This window comes from Pongo abelii, chromosome 20 (assembly GCF_028885655.2).
Source record: "Pongo abelii isolate AG06213 chromosome 20, NHGRI_mPonAbe1-v2.0_pri, whole genome shotgun sequence".
Taxonomy (NCBI): domain Eukaryota; kingdom Metazoa; phylum Chordata; class Mammalia; order Primates; family Hominidae; genus Pongo; species Pongo abelii.
Window position 1 is genome coordinate 43,782,921 of NC_072005.2, and position 21,026 is coordinate 43,803,946.

Consider the following 21,026-nt stretch of genomic DNA (forward strand, 5'->3'; position numbering starts at 1 on the left):
AGCGGTAGGGGGGCAGGATCTAAATTGGGCATTCCAGGGTCGCTGTGGCTGCGTGTGGGGAACAGCCTGCGAGGAGCAGGGAGGAGCTGCTGTCGTGGTCCAGGCGGAGAGGAAGGGGCGGGAGCAGGGTGGGGGCGGAGAGGGTGAGAAGGGGGCGGTTCCGGATAGATTATCTGAAATGGAGCAGACCGAGCTTGCTGGCAGGGTGGATGTGGTGTGAGAGAAAGAGAGGGGTTGAGGATGGTGCATCGTCTTGAAGCCCGGAGGACAGACTTGCCTAGAGTGGGGAGCAGGCTTGGGGAAGGCACAGTAGCTCAATCCTGGATGCTTCGGTGCGAGATTCGCAGGACATATCCAGACCGGAGGCGTGAGGGAGGCCCTTGAGTAAGGAATCCCGAATTCAGTGGAGAGGTCAGGCTGGAGGGAGAACTTTGGGTGTTATCAGCCTAGAGCTGCAAGGCCGGAAGAGCCCCTAAGGCAGGGTGTGGATAGAGGAGAAATGTGGGACCGAGACTGAAACCCCTTGATGTTGAGCTAAAGTGAGAAGCCAGGGAAGGGGGCGGGGCGGGGAGGTGCGGAGGCGGGGCCAGGGCCAGGGGAGGCGGAGCTCGGGCGAGGAGGCGGGGCCCAGGCCAGGGTGATGAGACTGAGAACTGACTATATAGGGTTAAGCCTCCCAGAGGTCGCCGGAGGGTTCAGGAGAAAAGGGTGAGGCAGAATTGAGGAGCTGCGTGAGCAGTTCATTTGGGGCATTTTGCTTTAAAGTGAAAGAGGAGAGGGGTGTGCAGTTGAGAAAGGGTTTTGTTTTTCAGTTGGAGGATACAGGAGCTAACATTTCCTGAGCACTCACCACATCGAGGTTCAGTTCTAAGTGGTTTGATGCGAATGAATTTACTGGATCCCACAACAGCTCCATGGGGGTGGACCTGTCCTCCCCCCACCCCACCCCACCCCTTTTTTTTTGAGATGGAGTTTCACTCTTGTTGCCCAGGCTGGAGTACAATGACGCGATCTCGGCTCACTGCCACCTCCACCTCCCGAGTTCAAGCGATTCTCCTGCCTCAGCCTCCCGAGTAGCTGGGATTACAGGCATGCGCCACCACGCCCGGCTAATTTTTATTTTTAGTAGAGACGGGGTTTCACCATGTTGGTCAGGCTGGTCTTGAACTCCTGGTCTCAAGTGATCTGCCCGCCTGAGCCTCCCAAAGTGCTGGGAATACAGGTGTGAGCCACTGCGCCCGGCCCCTGTCCTCCCCCTTTTACAGATGAGGCAGCTGAGGCCCAGAGTCACACGGCTGGTGAGGGACACAGCCTGGATCAGAGCCCAGGAAGCCTGGGTCAAGGCTCACGTCTCTTGAGTGAGGGGCTCTGCCCTCCTCCATCCTGTTCTTTGTAGTGTCGTCTTTCATGACCTAGATGGAGACATTCTAATCAGGGGATGACACAGAGCTTGGAGGGAGAGACGTGTCAGGAGACAGAAACAGTGTCCCTGGAGATATCAGCAGGCAAGTGTGCTGAGCTCACGCTGAGAGCCAGAGGGGATTCTGAAAACTAGACTGATGATTAAAACTGCTTAAAAACTCAGCAGCCTCCCCATGCTCCCGGGATTAATGATGCAGGCTCACATTGACTACACACGTTTTATACCAGGCGCCGTGTTCTTTGCCCAAACTGCCGCTCAGACCCTGGATGATCTGCCCCTCACCTCTGCCCTCGTTCCCATCCACTCTCCCCTCCTTGCTCTGTTCCAGCCACACTGGCCTCTTGCTGTTCCTCACACTCTCCACGTCCAGGCACACCCCGGGGCCTTTGCACTGGCTCTCACTGCTGCCTCCAATGAGCTCCCTCCAGATCTTCTCGGGTGCAGCTCACGAGGACTCGCTCTAATGCCACCCCCTCAGACAGGTCCTCCTGGCCTTCAGTAGCCCAGGCTGTCATTCTGTGTCACTGTACTCTGTTCCACATCCTGTGTCCCCCATGGGAAACAGGTGCCACCATCTTAGTCACAAGGCATTTGTAACGTGCCTGGCACACAGAGCATGCTCCATCCTGAACATAAGACATGTGGAACTTGTTTGATTCTCACGCGACCCCAATAAGTAGATACTATAAGGCCCCCACTTTTCAGTGTGGCCCAAGTTGGGCCCTGCTGAACCCTGTTACCCTCCTCAACAATCACCCGTACACACTGCTTCCTCTGCCTGGAACCACCCCCCAACCCGCACCCCCACTCTAGGCCCACTCCTGCCCACCCATGTTAATTTGCTGGGGCAGCCGCAACAAAGTACCACACACTTAGTGGCTTAAACTACAGAAATGTATTGTCTCACAGTTGCGGAGGCCAGAAGTCCAAGTTCCAGGCGTCGACAGGGTGGTTCCCTCCAAGGGTGGTGAGGGAGAACCTGCTCCTGGCCTCCCTCCTAGCAGCCGGTGGGTGTCGGCACGTAGATTCCTCACCCCCATCTCTACCTCCTCTTCGCATGACGTTCTCCCTGCATCTGTGCCCACATTTCCTCTTTCTGCAAGGACACCAATCTAACGGCATTAGGGGTCTACCCTAATAACCTCATTTTCACTTGATTGCCTCTGTAAAGACTCTGTCTCCAAATGAGGTCACATTTGGAGATGCTGGGGCTTAGGACTTCAATATAGCTTTTTGTGGGGTCCCAGTTCAACCCATAACACCAGTCCTTGGGTATCAACACAGACACGCCTTTCTTGCAGAAGTTGTCTGAACCCCCACACCAGGCTCAGCCCATCCCCAGCACCTGTCCCAGGGCACAGCGACTGCCACTCCCTTGGCAACTTGCTTCCTCTCTGTCACCCCCACGGGGCCCAGAACAGAGACATCCCGAACCTCACCCAGACCACACACTTAGTAGGTGCTCAGAAGATGTACCTGGAGAGACAACAACCCTATCCAACAACAGCTTTCCCAGTGATGAAATCCAGAGATGGCTTGTATACATGTGTGTTGGTGTAAACATATGTAAACTAAGCATATAAAATATCGGCAGGAGACACAAATGAAATCGCTTCATAGTTCCTTTTAATATTTATTTATTTATTAATCTATTTATTTTATTTATTTATTTTTGAGGCAGAGTGTCGCTCTGTTGCCCAGGTTGGAGTGCAGTGGCGTGATCTCGGCTCACTGCAACCTCCACCTCCTGGGTTCGAACACTTCTTCTGCCTCAGCCTACCAAGTAGCTAGGACTACATGCGCACGCCACCACGTCTGGCTAATTTTTGTTTTGTTTTGTTTTGTTCTTAATTTTTGTATTTTTAATAGAGATGGGGTTTCACCATGTTGGTCAGGCTGGTCTCGAACTCCTGACCTCAGGCGAGCTGCCCCCCCTCCGCCCTTGGCCTCCCAAAGTGCTGGGATTACAGTTGTGAGCCACCACACCCGGCCCCTTTTAATATGTATTTAGTTGCAGATACATTTTAAAAATCACAACCAAGGCTGAGTGAGACGCGGTGGCTCATGCCTGTAATCCTAGCACTTTGGGAGGCTGAGGCAGGTGGATCACCTGAGGTGGGGAGTTCGAGACAAGCCTGACCAACATGGAGAAACCCCATCTCTACCAAAAATACAAAATTAGCCAGGCGTGGTGGCGCATGCCTGTAATCTGTTCCACATCCCGTGTACAGCTACTCGGGAGGCTGAGGCAGGAGAATTGCTTGAACCCGGGAGGCAGAGGTTGTGGTGAGCCAAGATCGCGCCATTACACTCCAGCCTGGGCAACAAGAGCTAAACTCTGTCAAAAAAAAAAAAAAAAATCACAACCAGATACAGTAGCTCTCATATGTAATCCCAGCACTCTGGAAGGCCGAGGCGGGGGAATCGCTTGAGCCTGGGAGTTGGAAGCCAGCCTGGGCAACAACATAGTGAGGTCCCACCTGCATAAAAAAATTTTTTTCGGCCAGGCATGGTAGCTCACGCCTATAATCCCAGCACTTTGGGAGTCCAGGATGGGTGGATCACCTGAGGTCAGGAGTTTGAGACCAGCCTGACCAACATGGTGAAACCCCATCTCTACTAAAAATACAAAAATTAGCCAGGTGTGGTGGCGGGCACCTGTAATCCCAGCTACTCGGGAGGCTGAGGCAGGAGAATCGCTAGAACCTGGGAGGCAGAGGTTGCAGTGAGACAAGATTGTGCCACTGCACTACAGCCTGGGCAACAAGAGCGAAACTCTTTCTCAAAAAAAAAGACAAAAGAAAAAAAAAAAAAACTTTTTTCAAGGCGGGTGGATCACCTGAGGTCAGGAGTTCAAGACCAGCCTGACCAACATAGTGAAACCCCGTCTCTACAAAAATACAAAAGTTAGCCGAGTATGATGGCAGGTGCCTGTAGTCTCAGCTATTGGGAGGCTCAGGCAGGAGAATCACTTGTACCCAGGAAGCGGAAGTTGCAGTGAGCCGAGATCGCGCCACTGCAGTCTAGCCTGGGCGACAGAGCGAGACTCTGTCTCAAAAAAAAAAAAAAAAAAAAAAAATTTGCATATATAAAATATTAACTTAGAATTATTACTTTTGTTCATACATTCCCCTTGTATGTGTCATAGCTCAGTGAGCATTTTGGAGATAGTGTCTTTGTTATTGTGAGAAGCACTTTTGAGTCACTTCACTTCGAACTCAATTATTTTAGATTAAACATGTTTTGTTGTTGTTGTTGTTGTTGTTGTTGTTGTTGTGACAGGGTTTCACTCTGTTGCCCAAGCTGGAGCACAGTGGCATGATCACAGCTCACTGCAACCTCTGCCTCCTGGTACAAGTGATTTTCGTGCCTCAGCCTCCCGAGTAGCTGGGACTATAGGTGCCCGCCAGCCTGCCCGGCTAATTTTTGTATTTTTAGTAGAGAAGGGGTTTTACCATGTTGGCCAGTCTGGTCTGGAACTCCTGACCTCAAGTGTTCCACCTGCCTTGGCCTCCAAAGTGCTGGGATTACAGGCGTGAACCACCACACCAGGCCCAAAATTCAAATTTAGACAACCTAGGCAAATCAGAGATGATGTCCAGTGCCGTCAGTCAGAACCTGGAGGATGTTTTCTTCATTGAGGTTTTGAAAGATAAAACATGCACAAGGTAAAAACCAAAATACTACAAAAGGGTTTGCAATAGAAAGCAAGCCTCTCGGCCAGGCGCGGTGGCTCATGCCTGTAATCCCAGCACTTTGGTAGGCCGAGGCGGGCGGATCACGAGGTCAGGAGATCGAGACCATCCTGGCTAACACGGTGAAACCCCATCTCTACTAAAAATAAAAAAAAATTAGCCAGGCGTGGTGGCGGGTGCCTGTCGTCCCAGCGACTCGGGAGGCTGAGGCAGAAGAATGGCGTGAACCCGGGAGGCGGAGCTTGCAGTGAGCCAAGATTGCGCCACTGCACTCCAGCCTGGGAGACAGCGAGACTCTGTCTCAAAAAAAAAAAAACAAAACAGAAAGTAAGCCTCTCTCCCTTCCCTGGCCCTCAGCCATCCTGCTCCCTCCCCAAAAGCAACCATTGTTTCATTTCTACATCCTTCCAGAAATGTTCCAAATGTGACTGCACACACATGATTGTGTGGGCTTCCCTTGCACCCGTTTTATTAATGTGGTCACCTCCTGCATATGAACTACTTCCTCACTTGCTCTTTCTCTTCAAGTCTTTTTTTTTTTTTTTTTTTTTTTTTTTTGAGACAGGCTCTCACTGTCACCCAGGCTAGAGTGCAGTGGCGCCACCATAGCTCACTGCAGCCTCAACCTCCCGAGCTCAAGCAGTCTCCTATCTCAGTAGCTGGGCCCATAGGAGTACACCACCACACCCACCTAGTTTTTCACTTTTTGTAGAGGTAAGATCTCACTGTGTTACCCAGGCCGGTCTCACACTCCACACTCCTGGGCTCAAGTGATCCTCCCACTTACACCTCCCAAAGTGCTGGGATTACAGGCATGAGCCACCGTGCCTGACCTAAGTTTCTTGCAATAGTTCCATATCAGTGTGTAGAAAGTGATGTCATTCTTGGCCGGGCGCGGTGGCCCATGCCTGTAATCCCAGCACTTTGGGAGGCCAAGATGGGCGGACCACCTGAGGTCAGGAGTTCAAGACCAGCCTGGCCAACGTGGTGAACCCCTGTCTCTACTAAAAATACAAAAATTAGCCAGGCATGGTGGCGGGCGCCTGTAATACCAGCTACTTGGGAAGCTGAGGCAGGGGAATTGCTTGAACCTGGGAGGTGGAGGTTGCAGTGAGACAAGGTCATGCCATTGGGCTCCAGTCTGGGCAACAGAGCAAGACCCTGTCTCAAAAAAATAGAAAAAGAAAGCGAATCCCTCACGTGTCCAGTATTAGAAACGAGAGTTTGGTAAACTCCAGTATACCAAGCTGAGCTGTGTGTGAGTTTTCTAAAAATGGTTTCGCGCTATACATGCTTCTTTTTTCACAGGACATCGTATCTGGGAGTGCCTCTGCACGCCATGTGGATCTGCCATGCGTCTCTGGAGGGCGTGATTCTGGGTGGTGGGCCTGGCCCTTTCCCGGCTAGGGGCTGCTGTCTGCTCCACAGACAGGACCCTGGGAGTGTCCGTGTACACGTGGCACTGTGGACTCATGTGAGCCTTTCTGAAGGACGCGTTTCCAGAAGTAGGACTGCTAGTGCAGAGAGCAAGCACATTTTATCCGTGCTTCCAGGAGGTCTTGGCACGCCCCTCTCGAGGGGAGCCTGTGGGCAGTGCACTGGCTGCGGGGTGTGCTGAAGACCAGGCCTGCTTCCTCACTGCCGGGAGATGGGCACCATGAGCCCTGCACTGAGTCACACTCCCCTGTGCAGGGCATTCTGGGAAATGTTGAAATCAAAAGGGGTGGGGGAGTTCCCTTTTGATTTGTGTCTGTCTCTCTGTCTCTCTTTCTGTTTCTCTCTTTTGAATCTAAAGCTTTTAATTTGCCCAAAGAATACACATCCCTGATAATTGACAGACCCAGCATTACCCTAGACCTGGAATTCCAATTTGGAGAGGAATATGACCTGACAGGGAAAAAACCTGGCCCTGCTCTCACCCTTCCTTTGTTAAAATCCCAAGACTGGCAGCTGAGAAAGAGAAAAAGGAAATCCAGTCTTTAAAACCCTCGGGAACCCAAGACATCTTATTTCTTCCCCAGGTTCAAAGACTCTTTTTCTTTCTTGCATTACAGAATGAAGAAGTCCAGGCATCAGCTTTTATTAAGCTAGTTTTTATTATTTTTATTGTTATAACCATGGTTATGGTTAAGTAAATTCAGACACTTCAGAAGAATATCAGTTGAAAAGTAAAAGTCCCATTTTTCCACCTCCTAATAAGATTCCTACCTCCCAGAGGTTATCATGGTTCATAATTTCTTCCAGAAATTGTTATCTGCAGACAGAAGCATATTTTTAAATCCAATGTGGCTGTTCCCCACACCATACGTGTTTTTTCCTGCCATCTCTGATATACACGTGACAGTCAAGCTTGGCAGTGGCGTGGGTAGGCACTGCAGCCTGGCAGCCTTGATTTGAAGCCTGACTCCTTCACTCACAGGCTGTGTGACTTGGGACAAGTGGCTAAACTCCTCTGTACCTGAACAGCCTCATCCATGAGATAGGATACCAATAGTCCTTAACATATATGGCTGTGGTGGGGATCAAATGAATTTATAAGCTGGGTACGGTGGCTCATGCCTGTAATCCCAGCACTTTGGGAGGCTGAGGCAGAAGGATCACTTGAGCCCAGGAGTTTGGGACCAGCCTGGGCAACATAGTGGGACCCTATCTTTACAAAAAAATTAGCTGGGTGTAGTGGCATGCGCCTGTAGTCCTAGCTACTTGGGAGGCCGGGGTAGGAGGGTCACTTGAGCCCAGGAGGTTGAGGCTGCAGTGAGCTGTGATCACACCACTGCATTCCAGCCTGGGCGACAGAGGAGGCTCTGTCTCAACAACAACAAAAAAAAACCACACACACAAATGACTACATATATGTTCCAAGGGAAACCCAGGCCTTGCTCTGGTATGGTTCATGTTCTGCTGGGTAGACTGACAATAGGCAAAGACACAGGTCGGGCATGGTGGCTCACACCTGTAATCCCAGCACTTTGGGAGGCCGAGGCGGGTGGATCACCTGAGGTCAGGAGTTCAAGACCAGCCTGGCCAACATGGAGAAACCCTGTCTCTACTAAAAGTACAAAAATTAGCTGGGCGTGGTGGCGGGTGCCTGTAATCCCTGCTACTCCGGAGGCTGAGGTAGGAGAATAGCTTGAACCCAGGAAGCAGAGGTTCCGGTGAGCCGAGATCATGCCACTGCACTCCAGCCTGGGCGACAGGGCAAGACTCCATCTCAAACAACAAAAAAAAGCCTCTCCCCTCACACAGGGGGTCTGTCTCTGTGTACGTGTTCAGCGTGAGCCTCCCCCACTGGCTGCCAGCTCGGTGCTCACGGCCGTGTCCCCAGCACCTGGGACAGGACAGCACAGCCAGCTCTGTGTGGTTCCCGGGAAACGTTTGTGGAAGGAGGGAATGGAGCCAGGCCCCTCTCTGCCACGCATTCTCTGGGTGAAGGAGAGAAGGCTGTGGCTATGCGTCCCGTGGCGGCCGGCCCTCTTGAATCCAAACAGCTTTGAAAAGTGGCTTGAGCCTCCCTGACACCCCTCTGACCCTGACGCTGTCATTCCAGGCAGGTGGACACGAACACCAAAAACGTCTTTGGACAACCGAGGTTGAGGGCATCCCTCCGAGACCTCCGGTCGCCACGGAAGAACTACAAATCCACCATCGAGGATGACCTGAAGAAACTCATCATCATGGACAACCTGGGGCCAGAGCAGGAGAGAGACGCAGGAGTACGTAGCGCCCCGTCCCCAGCTCCCGACCCCCAGCTCCCAAGGGGATCCCAGATCTGGGCTGTCAGGGAGAAGGGCTGTGCTCTCCACGGTCACGTCAGCTCCTTCCCGTCGTGTCCTCAGCCTTTGGCATCTGCCAGTCCTGTTGGGGGGTGTGGGCTCATGGCTGGGAGTGAGGGCAGCGCATTGGTCTGGGATGGAATCATAGGATAAGCCCAGGCAGGCACACGGGAATCTACCCCGTACCGAGAACCTCACACAACTGGAGGGCCTCGTGCCCTCCTCCTCCAGCCCAGGATAGAAACAGCCGCATCCGCCCAAACCACAGGGACTGAGAGTGGAGCAGGGGCTCCCAGGGGAAGTTCAGGGTCTTGTTACTCAGGGACACGGGTGGAAAGAACAGTGGGCACCAGGGAACCTCCACAGCATCGGCTTCCCCTCCCCTCCCAGCCAGGCCTGCCCTACTCGTCCTCACTGCCAGGCAGGAGCTGTTTTGTGGGGACCGAGGTGGACCCCAGCCTCTCCAGGGTTGGGTCCCACCAGCCCACAGCTGGGGGAAGAGAGAACATCAGCCCAGCGCTACCCACTGGGGTCCCAGCACTGACTCTCATGGGTCCATCTTGGCTCACACCACCCAACCCGTCAGGCTTTGATTGCCAGCCCTTACCCGGAGCTGGAGCATGGGGTTGGGGAGTGGGAGTCCCTGGGGGGAAACTGGAGTGCTTTGATCAGAAAGGAGGCAGAAGGCCAGGGGTGGTGGCTCACACCTGTAATCCCAGCACTTTGGGTGGCCAAGGTGAGAGGATCACTTAAGCCCAGGAGTTCAAGACCAGCCTGGGCAATATAATGAGACTCCCATCTCTATAAAAAAATCTAAAAATTAGCCAAGTGTGGTGGCACGCACCTGTGGTCCCAGCTACCTACCTGGGAAGCTGAGATAGGAGGATCACTTAAGCCCAGGAGGTCAAGGTTGTAGTAAGCTGAGATCACTCCATTATACTCCAGCTTGGGCGATAGAGTGAGACCCTGTCTCAAAAAAGGAAGGAAGGGAGGGAGGGAGGAAGGAAATAAATGCGGCAGAAATGGGGCAGAAATGGATGCTGGGTAGGTAAGGACTCGCCACCAGTGTCCTGGAGGGGAAGATGCCTCTGAGGACCCTGGCTATGAGCCAGTCCATGACCTCCCCCAACATCCCACCCACGTCCCACAGCAGTCACCACAGAAGGGCCTGCAGCGGACGCTGTCAGACGAGAGCCTGTGCAGCGGGCGCCGGGAGCCCAGCTTCACCAGCCCCGCTGGCCTAGAGCCAGGGCTGCCCAGTGATGTGCTCTTCACCAGCACCTGCGCCTTCCCGTCCAGCACGCTGCCTGCACGCCGCCAGCACCAGCACCCCCACCCGCCCGTCGGCCCCGGCGCCACCCCTGCCACCACCAGCGGCTTTCCCGAGAAGAAATGTGAGCCTGGGCCCCCGGGACTGGTGCGGTAGTTACCCCAAGGTTGGGAGGTGGGGACGCCCGAGCAGGGGCTCACCTGGAGGTCAAAGGCTAGAGGTCATCAGTGTCGGGGCCATCTCAGGGAGGAATGGGGTTCACAGGAACTTCGGAGGGCCTGATGGTGGGACACTGAGTCACCCAAGGAGCAAGGGATCATTGGCCAAGCATCAGAGGGTCACCTAGGAGTCAGGGGCACCCAAGGATTGGAGTCACCTGAGACCAGAGAGGAAGTCCACCCTCGGGGTACAGGCCTAGGGAATGGGGCTGCCCAGCTGCTGCCCCAGCACCCTCCAACCCTCCCACCCGTTCCAGCTCCAAGTAGTTTGCTTCATGAGCATTTTATTTGCTTCCCTGACTCCCCCCAACGTTTGCCACACTTGGGGGTGGCGCATGGTGTGACTTGTCCACTGCTTAATCACCCAGCAAATATTTACTGAGCACTCCACGTAAACAGGTACTGCGCACACCACCTGCATCAAAAGTCATGAGCCAGCTGGGGTTGGCCATGTCCCAGATGCACCCTGTAACCCCCTTATCCACCTCCTAAACCCCCCACAACTGAAAGTACGTAAGTTTGCACCATGTTCACTGGGTGGCGAAACCTGGCCTGGAGGGGCGTGAGGCTGTTTAGGGTCCGTAGTCCCCCTACTTAGTGCCAGCGATGAGGAGCTTGGGGCAGAGTGCTGGCGTGCCACTGCGCGTGGGGTGCCCCTGACCTTTTTGGGTGTGTTACATAATACACAGCGTCTGCACACTTACTCTCTCAAATCCAAGCACATCTCAAATTCAGAGGCATGTTCTACCCCAAGGGTCTCAGCTGAGGGGCTGTGCCTGCCTGTGCCATCTGTACAGAGCCTCTTTTTGTGAGCTGTGGAGGGTGGGGTGGAGGAGACTCTGGGACTTTTATGAAGGGCAGTCTGTCTCCCCTATTAAAATTCCCCGGCGGGCTGGGCACGGTGGCTCACGCCTGTAATCCCAGCCCTTTGGGAGGCCGAGGTGGGTGGATCACCTGAGGTCAGGAGTTCGAGACCAGCCTGGCCAATGTGGTGAAACCCTGTCTCTACTAAAAATACAAAAATTAGCTGGGCATGGTGGCAGATGCCTGTAATGCCAGCTCCTCAGGAGGCTGAGGCACGAGAATCACTTGAACCCGGGAGGCAGAGGTTGCAGTGAGCTGAGATCAAGCCACTGCACTCCAGCCTGGGTGACAGAGCCAGACTCCATCTCAAAAAAAAAAAAAAAACAATTCCCCTGCAGCTCCCTGTTGCCTTGGCATTTGCATCTGCACTCCTTGCCCTGGTGGTATTGGGTGCCCACTTCTGCTCCTCCACCTCAGAGAGCCTTCCTTTTGATCACTCAGCACACCAGACCCTCCCTGCTCAGGGCATCCTGCACGACTGTTCTCTCTGCCCGCCATGCTCTTCCGTCAGTCTTCTTCTGGGTCACTCTTGTCCTTCAGGGCTGGCTCCATTCCTGCTTTTTCCTAGAAGGCTCCTCTAAGCCCTGGACTGGGTCCCAGCCCGCATCTCAATTCCAGAGCTTCCGGGCCGTTCCCTGCACTCCCTTCCTGTTCCCGCAGTGCCTGCTGTGGGTGGGGTTCTGCCCTAGGTGCCAGGATGCAGCCCTGAGCAAGGCAGAGCACACCCCTGCCCTCACGGGGCTGCCACTTTAGTGAAAATTTCCCTGCTCCCCAGGCTTCCCTCCATGTCTCCTTCCTCAGCCCTTCCTCCTTGCTGCTCTGTCTCTCTGCCCAAGGCAGGGCTGGTCACGAAGTAGATGTTCAGTCACTGCAAAGGAAGGGGACAGCAGCCACGCAGAGAGGTGGTAACAGAGGACACAGGCACAGACTCCACAGGCCGATCTGAATTCCTCCATCTTGCTGTACCTCATTCTTTCAGTCTTGGCTCAGACGCTCCCTCCTCCAGGAAGCCCTCCCTTCCCCTACCAGGCTGAGTCAGGCACCTGCATGGGCCCCGTCGCCCCCCTGGGTTTCTCTCATCCCCTCCGTCCCCCCTCACCTCCTTGTATCCCCATCACCATCCTGAGCTGCCACTAGATGAGAATGTGTCTGTCTCCACCACCGTACCGGGGGCCCCCCAAAGACGGGGCCTGGGGTTGTCTCCGTCACTGCTGTGACCCCACCTCAGGGCCTTCTGCCTCACACAGCACACACACACCCTTCTCTGTCCACCTGACTCCCCCACACCCCTAAGCTGGGGAGAGTCCCGTCTGGCCTCAGTGTGGCCAGGGACCCTGGGCCTCTCCATTTCTCCTGTGCCTGCTCCAGAGCCCTTCCCGGGCCCCATCCCAGATGAAGAGACATGGTCATCCCTGGCCTGGTCTTCACTAACCAAGTGCCCTCCACACCAAGGAGCCTGTCACACAGTGCTGCTGATGCCCTGTTCAGCAATGACAGCCACTCCCATGGCTCCCACCAGCTGAGCAGTGAGACGCCAGCAGGCTGGAGGCACAGAACAAGGAGGCCAGGGGAAGAGCAAGGAGGCCCAGGGCGGAGCGTGGAGGCCAAGGGCGGAGCGTGGAGGCCCAGGGCGGAGCAAGGAGGCCAAGGGCGGAGCGTGGAGGCCAAGGGCGGAGCGTGGAGGTCAAGGGCGGAGCGTGGAGGTCGAGGGCGGAGCGTGGAGGTCGAGGGCGGAGCGTGGAGGTCGAGGGTGGAGCGTGGAGGCTGAGGGAGGAGCACTTACTGCACACCACACATCACAGAGCTGAACGGCCTGAGTTTATGTCCCACTTCTTCCACTCACAGATATAACCGCTCTGTGCCTCAGTTTCTTTGACTGTAAAATGTAAAAAACAGTGCCCACATCCCTGGGTTAAAAGAATCAAACAAGTGAATATGTGGAAAGCACGTAGCGTACACCTCATATGTAGTCAGCACTGAGTAGTACTAGCTGGAAGCCATGTGAGCCCAGGCAAGGCAGCACCTTGCTCGGGTCTCAGTTTTCCTCCTCCATGTGCAGAGATCTTGTCACCCCCCGCCCCCGCCAGGCTCACGGTGAGGCTGTGAGATGATCTCCCTCGGCCCTGCATAGAGGAGGTGCTGGGAACGCAGAGCGGGCTGGGCCCACGGTCAGGCTCTGCCGATTCCCAGCTAAGGGCCCTCAGGTGTGTCTCCTGGTCTCTCTGTACCTGGCTGTCCTCTGTCCCCTTCCCTTAGGGGCTTCAAGGAGTCACAGAGCCCCAGGCCAGAGCCTGAGCCTGGTGCCTGGGACTCTCTCAATAGCCACAGCAGGTGCAAGTGCAGTGCTGGCGCCGTTGCTTCTCACTTCCAACCCCTAAGATGGCACAGGCCTCTCCTCTGCTCAGCGTGTCATACCTGAGCCTGCCCTCCACGGCAGCCCCACCCCGTCTAAACACTGTCCATAACACTGGCGATTCCAATCACAGGTGCAGCTGGGACTCTCCTCGTGGCCAGCTCCTGTGGCCAGCCTCTGTCCCACCGTCTCCTTGGGGTGTCCAGGGCCATCTCCACCAAGCACCTCCAGAAACAGATTTCTGATCCCCCACCCCAGCCTTCCCTATCAGAGCCGCAATCCTGGCCCTTCTCTTTGTTTCACAGCCCTATCCAACCCTCAGGAAATCCTATTGGCTGCCCCTGAAAAGTAGGCCCAGAATCTGCCCGTGTCCTACCACGGCCCCACCCTGGTCCTGCCCAGCGTCACTGTCTCCATTGTGGGTTATGGTTACAGCTCCTACCTGCTCCCTGTCTCCCCCCACACACGCACAGTCCATCCCCCACATGCACCCAGAGGGAGTCTTCCAGGGCACTCAGGGTGAGAACACAGTCGTCACTGGGACCCACAGGCCCCACACGGTCCGGCCGTGTTGCCTCTGTCCTTGCCTCCTGCTGCTTCCTCCCTTGCTCACCCTCTCCCAGCCATAGGGGCCGCCTCCGTGTTCCTTAAACCTTCCAGGCACACTCCTGCCTCAGGGATTTAGCACTGGCCGTTCCGTCTGCCTGGAATGTTCCTCCCCCAGGTGTCCGCCTGGCGCACTCCCTCCTCCCCTTCAGAGTTTTGTCCAGATGGCATCTCTGCCAGGCCTGGCCCAGCACCCTGTTTGAAGTCAGGCCTCCATAGGCTCCAGCACTCCCAGACCCCTTACCCTGCTGGAGGTTTTCCCGGGCATGTAGCATCTCCACATAAGCAATGGGATGTCTTCGTGTATTTGCGTCTCCTGCGTTGTCACGCTCAACCACTGCCATCTCCACCCTCCCCATCCAGCCACCATCTCAGCCTCGGAGCTCTCGCTGGCTGATGGGCGGGACCGCCCCCTGCGGCGCCTGGACCCTGGGATGATGCCCCTGCCTGACACAGCTGCTGGCCTCGAGTGGTCCAGCCTGGTGAATGCAGCCAAGGCATACGAAGGTAGGCGCCTTCCACCCAGTCCCGCCAGGCCCCCACGCCCTCCTCTGTTGTAGAGGGATTTGTGGAGGGCCTCATGGCTTTGCAGGGATACCCACTCAGTTTCCAGAATCAGGGAGCAGGGTTCAAGTCCTGCCCCGTCACTTGCTTACCATGCAGCCCTGGGCAAGCGTCGTCGTCTCTTTGATGCCAGTTACCACGTTGACCAACAAGCGGAAGTGACCGTGCCTGAGGCTGCCATGACGATTACACAAAACACCACATGTAAAACGCGTGAGGCCAAGCACAGTGGTTCACACCTGTAATCCCAGCACTCTGAGAGTCCAAGGCAGGAGGATCGCTTCAGGCCAGGAGTTTGAGACCAGCCTGGGCCACATAGTAAGACCCAGTCTCTACAAAAGAAAAAAAATAAGCGAGACATGGCAGTGCACACCTGTAGTCCCAGCCACTCTGGAGGCTGAGGCAGGAGGATCGCTTGAGACCAGGAGGTGGAGGCTGTGTGGTGAGCTGTGACCATACCACTGCACTCACTGCACTCCAGCCTGGGCGACAGTGCAAGACCCCGTGTCTGGGGGGGAAAAAAAATATCTGTCCCTGAGGACATTTGGGTTTTCAGCCCCAGATCTGGGAGCCAGGGAGAGGAAGACTTTTAGTGCCCTGAGGGTCCTGCCAAGACCTTGGATCCTGGGTTGGGGGTTCCCCGTACCAGGCCTGCAGGGATCCTCTCACTCCCTGGGTTCCCTGGAGCACTGGACAGGATTTGCTCTGCCACCCAGGGCCCTTTATGTGCTGGAAGTCCGTGGGGACAGGGGGCCAGGCAGCTGTAGCATCTCCTCTCTCATGTGGGTCTCCAAGCATCCTGCAGCCAGGACAGTGGGAAGTGAGGAAGGCCTCAGGTCTCTCCCTGGAGACTCAGATGCCATCAGCGGTTGTAGTGTTGTTTGCAGAAGATAGAGCTGCCCAGACACTGACCACCACCCCGCAACCGTGGGCCACAGGAAAGGGCTAGGGTAGCCAGAGCCCCTTACCCACTCCCAGCCGCTCCATGTGCCTGGCATGCCTGGGAGCTGTGCGCCCCATGTGAGAAAGCTGAGGGAGCCTGGCTGGTGGCACTGATTTCTCCCCCAGGCTGTGCGTCACAGTCGCCTAGGGAGCTTTTTGCTTCCTTATAAAATTAATAGATGAAACACAGAAGGTTACGGGGGAGGGGTGGGAGTAGCAGAAAGACCTGGGAGGAAGCACAGCAGCACCACCACTGAGGTGCCTCCCCGGGAGCTGGAAAGGGGCTGGCAGGGAGTGCAGGTCAGGGTGGTTTCAGCTTGCCTGGAGTTGTGGTTTTTAATGAAGATGTATGTGAGTTTTCCCATGCAATTCACATAAGTGGGAAAGACTAAAGGAATTCTCATTAACTTTGGTAGGTGTGTTCATAGCATAGTAGTTTTCTTTAAAAAATATATATATATATATATATATATTTTATCCACTAGAGCTACTTAGTGAAGTTTCTACGGATGAAATACAAAGACATCTAGCATTTGATTGAAAATATTCCAGGCTGGGTGCAGTGGTTCACACCTGTAACCCCAGCACTTTGGGAGGTCACGGTGGGGTGATGGCTTGAGGCCAGGAATTCGAGACCAGCCTGGGCAGCATAGCGAGACCCTGTCACTACAAAAAATTTTATTCTACCTATTTATTTTTTAGAGTCTCACTCTTTCACCCAGGCTGGAGTTCAGTGGCGTGATTTTGGCTCACTGCAGCCTCCACCTCTCAGGTTCAAGCCATTCTCCTGCCTCAGCCTCCTGAGTAGCTGGGATTATAGGTACTAATTTTCAAATTAGCCAGGCGTGGTATCACCCACCTGTAGTCCAAGCTCCTCAGGAGGCTGAAGCAGGAGGATGGCTGGAGCCCAGTAGTTCTAGGCTGGAGTATGCTGTTCTGATCCGGTGTCTTCACTAAACTCAACATCAATATGGCGACCTCCAGGGAGCCAGGGAACCCCAGGTTTCCTAAGGACAGGTGTACTGGCCCAGGTCAGAAATGGAGCAGGTTAGAACTCCCATGCTGATCAGTAATGGACTCAGGCCTGTGAATAGCCACTGCACTCCAGCGTGGGCAACACAGCAAGACCCTGTCCCTTCAAAAACAGATGTCATTATACATTAAATCCAAGATAGAAAAAAAAAGCTATAAAGGGTATTATTCAGAGAATCGGAGAACATTTGCAGATGACTGTATATTAGATAATATCGTGGCCAGGTGCAATGGTGCATGCCTGTAATCCAGCACTTTGGGAGGCTGAAGCAGGCAGATCACCTGAGGTCGGGAGTTCGAGACCAGCCTGACCAACATGGAAAAACCCCGTCTCTACTAAAGATACAAAATTAGCTGGGCGTGGTGGTGCATGCCTATAATCCCAGCTACTCGGGAGGCTGAGGCAGGAGAATCACTTGAACCCGGGAGGCGGAAGTTGCAGTGAGCCGATACGGCGCCATCGCACTCCAGCCTGGGCAACAAAAGCGAAACTCCATCTCAAAAAAAAAAAGTAAATGGGCAAATGTTAACAATGGGTGGTGCCAGGGAAAGAGTGCTGGGGTTTTTACTGTGCTGTTCTTGAGGCACAGAAATGAAAGTTGGGCCCAAGGAGCTGCTTGCCTCTGGGGCTCGCCCTCTGCCGTGCCCTGCCCTGCCCCTGATGGTGCCGCCCTCAACACACGGCACACAGAGACGCCTTGGTGTTTTTAACACCCCCGAGGATTCCATTGTCTGGCTGTTCATAGCTCACTGAACCAGCCACTATTGGAGGGCACTAGGGCGGTGGCCAGCTGTTGCCATTACAGGAAGAAAATCTAAGTCACGTTTGAAAACGCAGACAGCTCAGGTGCCCCCAGTGCCAGTCACGTGTCCAAGGCGGGACCCAGGAATCTTCACTTTCACTGGCAGCCCTGTGCGATTTCTTTTCTCTCTTCAATATGCATGATGTGATCTGTCTCACTTCTCTTTTTGCTTTTGAAATCTTCCCAGCTTCCTCCAAAGGAGAGCGAATCGTATAATGAATCCCCGTGGACCTGGCACCAGCCCGTCCACTTTGTAACCCTTTTTTCCTACCTTTTACTTGTGGACCAAATCAAGTCATTTATATTGAGAGCACGCCAGGTTCAGAATCCGGTCAGTTGCTACCTTGCACTCTCATCTAACTGGCTTCTTCAGCCCTTGTATTTTGTATGAACTGGTCGTTGGATCGAAAGCCTCAATCGGAATCAGGATGGGATTTTGTTTGTGTTCTTGTTTTATGTGTTCATTTGGTTGGTCTTTTGGCAAGAATCTATCCAAGTCCGATGCAATCTGTCCCAAGTGTGATAGGAAGTGTCATGGAGGTTTGCAGGGAGAGGCGTGGTCTGTCAGTTGCAGGAGAAGCCGGGAGCCTTGCTGACCCCTCTCCTCCTCCTCTCTCCCTGGCAGTGCAAAGAGCCGTCTCGCTCTTCTCCCTGAACGACCCGGCCCTAAGCCCGGACATCCCGCCTGCACACAGTCCTGTCCACAGCCACCTGAGCCTGGAGAGAGGACCCCCGACCCCCAGGAGCACCCCTACCATGAGGTGAGGTTTCCCTGGGAACACCCGGGTTCATACCAGCGGCAGGCCTGTGCAGTGGAAGAGGCTCACCCAGAGAGAGGCAGCCACTGCGGGTCACCCCCACCACTCTCTGGGCGGAAGCTGATATAGCAGCTACTCCTCCCTCCTAACAGACTTGGAAGTCATTACACTGCACCTGCCTGTGCACTGGGGATCCACAGTGACCAAGACAGACTCTGCCCAGTCCCAACAGATCTCCCGGTCCAGCGGAGATGACACTTGAATCAATACACACACAGTTGTTTCGCTTCCAACTTTGAACACTGCTAAGCAGGCTGGGCGCGGTGGCTCACGCCTGTAAACCCAGCACTTTGGGAGGCCAAGGTGGGTGGATCGCTTGAGGTCAGGAGTTCAAGACCAGCCTGACCAACATGGTGAAACCCCATCTCTACTAAAAATACAAAAATTAGCTGGGCGTGGTGGCGTGTGCCTATAATCCCAGCTACTCGAGAGGCTGAGGCAGGAGAATTGCTTGAACCCGGGAGGTGGAGCTTGCAGTGAGCCAAGATCACGCCACTGCACTCCAGCCTGGGCCACAGAGCTCCATCTCAAAAAAAAAAAAGAAAGGAAAGCTGCTAGGCAGTGTCTCCCAATCCCCCAGCCCTGTGCCTCTCGTCAGCCCCATCGCTGCCAATCTCCCGCCTGTCTGCTCCTTCGTCTCCTCCTCTGCAGATTCCTAAACCTCACAGACTTCTGCCTCACGCTCACCCTTCCCGGCCTCCCTGCCAGGTGCCGTGCTGGGCTGTCTGAGGACCTAGTGGCAACTGAGGCCAGGCCTGGCCCTCAGGAAGCTTCACGGGGGAAGGAAGAAGACGGGGACAGATCTCACATTTGTCATCTCACGCGTGGCTTCTCACATTCAGCGCAGCATATTTGACTGCACTCACTTGGCAGAAAACAAAATTAAAAAGAGGCAGAGAGAATGTAAATGGCACATTCTGCCTGTACATGGATTTAAATAGTGCATTTCACACTCGTCTGCACACCTCACGGTTCAGGGTTCTATATACAACCATCCATGCACTGTACTTCATGGGCAGTGGGAGCAATTTTTGAGGGTAATTTTGACTTCTTGCTTTTCACACTCTGGCTTCAGAACTCAACCTCCACCACGAACGTAGGCCCCACTGTAATTACAAGAAATCGGCAATTCCAGATGGTGCTGCCGGGCTGAGGGGCAGGAGCAGCATGGGCTGTGGGAAGCAGCGGGACTTGTGGCCCCTGGGCGGTGCTCCTGGAGTCCATTTGCCCCCGTCTCCCTCTGCAGCTGCAGATCCCCAGGACTCAGCAGCAAGGTTGTAGGAAAGGGTGGGCGAGGCAGGAGGGCCAGCCCCCGACCGCCACCGCCACTGTGCCTGTGCACGCACGGCATCCAGCGGAGCCTCCTTCAGCCCCAACTCCAAGCAGGAAAGGGCTGCGCGTTCTCTGCAGCGGCCAGGCAGGCCCAGGGCTGGGAGGATCTGCAGAGGGGCAGCTACTGGCCATGGGCCCCTGATTCAAATCCTAGCACCCGCACGTGGGAGGGTGATATTGCCTGCGCATCCTTTGCTGTCCAGTGGGTAACCATGCAGCACCTCCGAAGGCCACAGTGGGCAGAGGGGCCCTGTGAGATGAGCCGAGCAGTCTGGGGCTTGGTGCGGGGTGGCTCTCAGTGATGGCCACATGGTCAGCATCACTGCCAGGACCGTTGTTGGTCCTGCCCACATGGGCGGGTCCTTTTGACCATCTGTCCATTCTCGTGCTTCCTGTGCCTGGAACTGTGGCTGGACCCACCACGTGCTCAGCAGGTGTCTGTGGAGTGGGCTCTTTGTATCCTGGAGGTACGAAGAAGGGGTCCTCCCTGAAGTCACATGCACGGCCCAGCCTCAGGGAAACGCACACTTCAGGGTGGGCACCCACCCTTCCCCTGGCCTGGTGCTCCTAACACCTCGTCCACATCCACAAAGGTGCCCTTGGTGGGTGGAGTGTGCCAGGTGGAGGGCTGGCTTCCTGCTTCCCCTCAGAGCTTCTCCTCGGGCTTTGCCAGAATGTCAGGGATAAGGGGGCCCGTACCCCCGGGCTCCTCAGCTGTGGGCCAGAAGCCTTCCCCAAGGGCTTTAGGGCCTCAGGCTGACCTTGTCCCTGGTCTTTCCAGCGAGGAGCCGCCCCTGGATCTGACAGGCAAGGTGTACCAGCTGGAGGTGATGCTGAAACAGCTGCACACTGACCTGCAGAAGGTAAGGCCGGGGGCCCCACCCTCTCCATCCCACTTCCCAGACACTGGGCAGGGCGGTCAGCAGGGATCAGGCACCTGCCCCCGTCATGCAGCACCCACCCCACCCCCACACCTCCTGTGCTTGAGTGTAGTCATGGGTGAAGAGTAAATAGTGATAACAGCCAAGGCTACCAAGCGCTCAGAGAAATTCTTCCATTCTTGGGGGGAGAATAATCAGCCCAGGCTTTTCGGAAGGCAATTGGATAACATTTATCAAAAAAACACAAAAAAATTGTGGCTGGGCACGGTGGCTCATGCCTGTAATCCCAGCACTTTGGGAGGCCAAGGTAGTGGGTCACCTGAGGTCAGGAGTTCGAGACCAGCCTGATCAACATGGTGAAACCCCATCTCTATTAAAAAGTACAATAATTAGCCGGGCGTGGTGGCGGGCGCCTGTAATCCCAGCTACTCAGGAGGCTGAGGCAAGAGAAT

At 54.8% G+C, this 21,026-nt stretch overlaps 1 protein-coding gene across 8 annotated transcripts in view; it reads left to right on the top strand.

The window, feature by feature from the left end:
* The window catches only part of SIPA1L3 (signal induced proliferation associated 1 like 3), a 299,853-nt gene that overhangs the window by 275,124 nt on the left and 3,703 nt on the right, over positions 1 to 21,026 (top strand). For 6 of the 8 annotated variants that reach the window (XM_054540313.2, XM_024237020.3, XM_054540314.2 and 3 more), the window contains 5 exons: positions 8,666 to 8,831; positions 10,042 to 10,285; positions 14,566 to 14,709; positions 18,169 to 18,304; positions 20,475 to 20,556. In XM_054540313.2, coding sequence (XP_054396288.2) covers positions 8,666 to 8,831; positions 10,042 to 10,285; positions 14,566 to 14,709; positions 18,169 to 18,304; positions 20,475 to 20,556 — 772 coding nt within the window. The remainder of the gene's footprint in view (positions 1 to 8,665; positions 8,832 to 10,041; positions 10,286 to 14,565; positions 14,710 to 18,168; positions 18,305 to 20,474; positions 20,557 to 21,026) is intronic. The other 2 variants (XM_063720074.1, XM_063720075.1) reach the window with 1 other exon arrangement.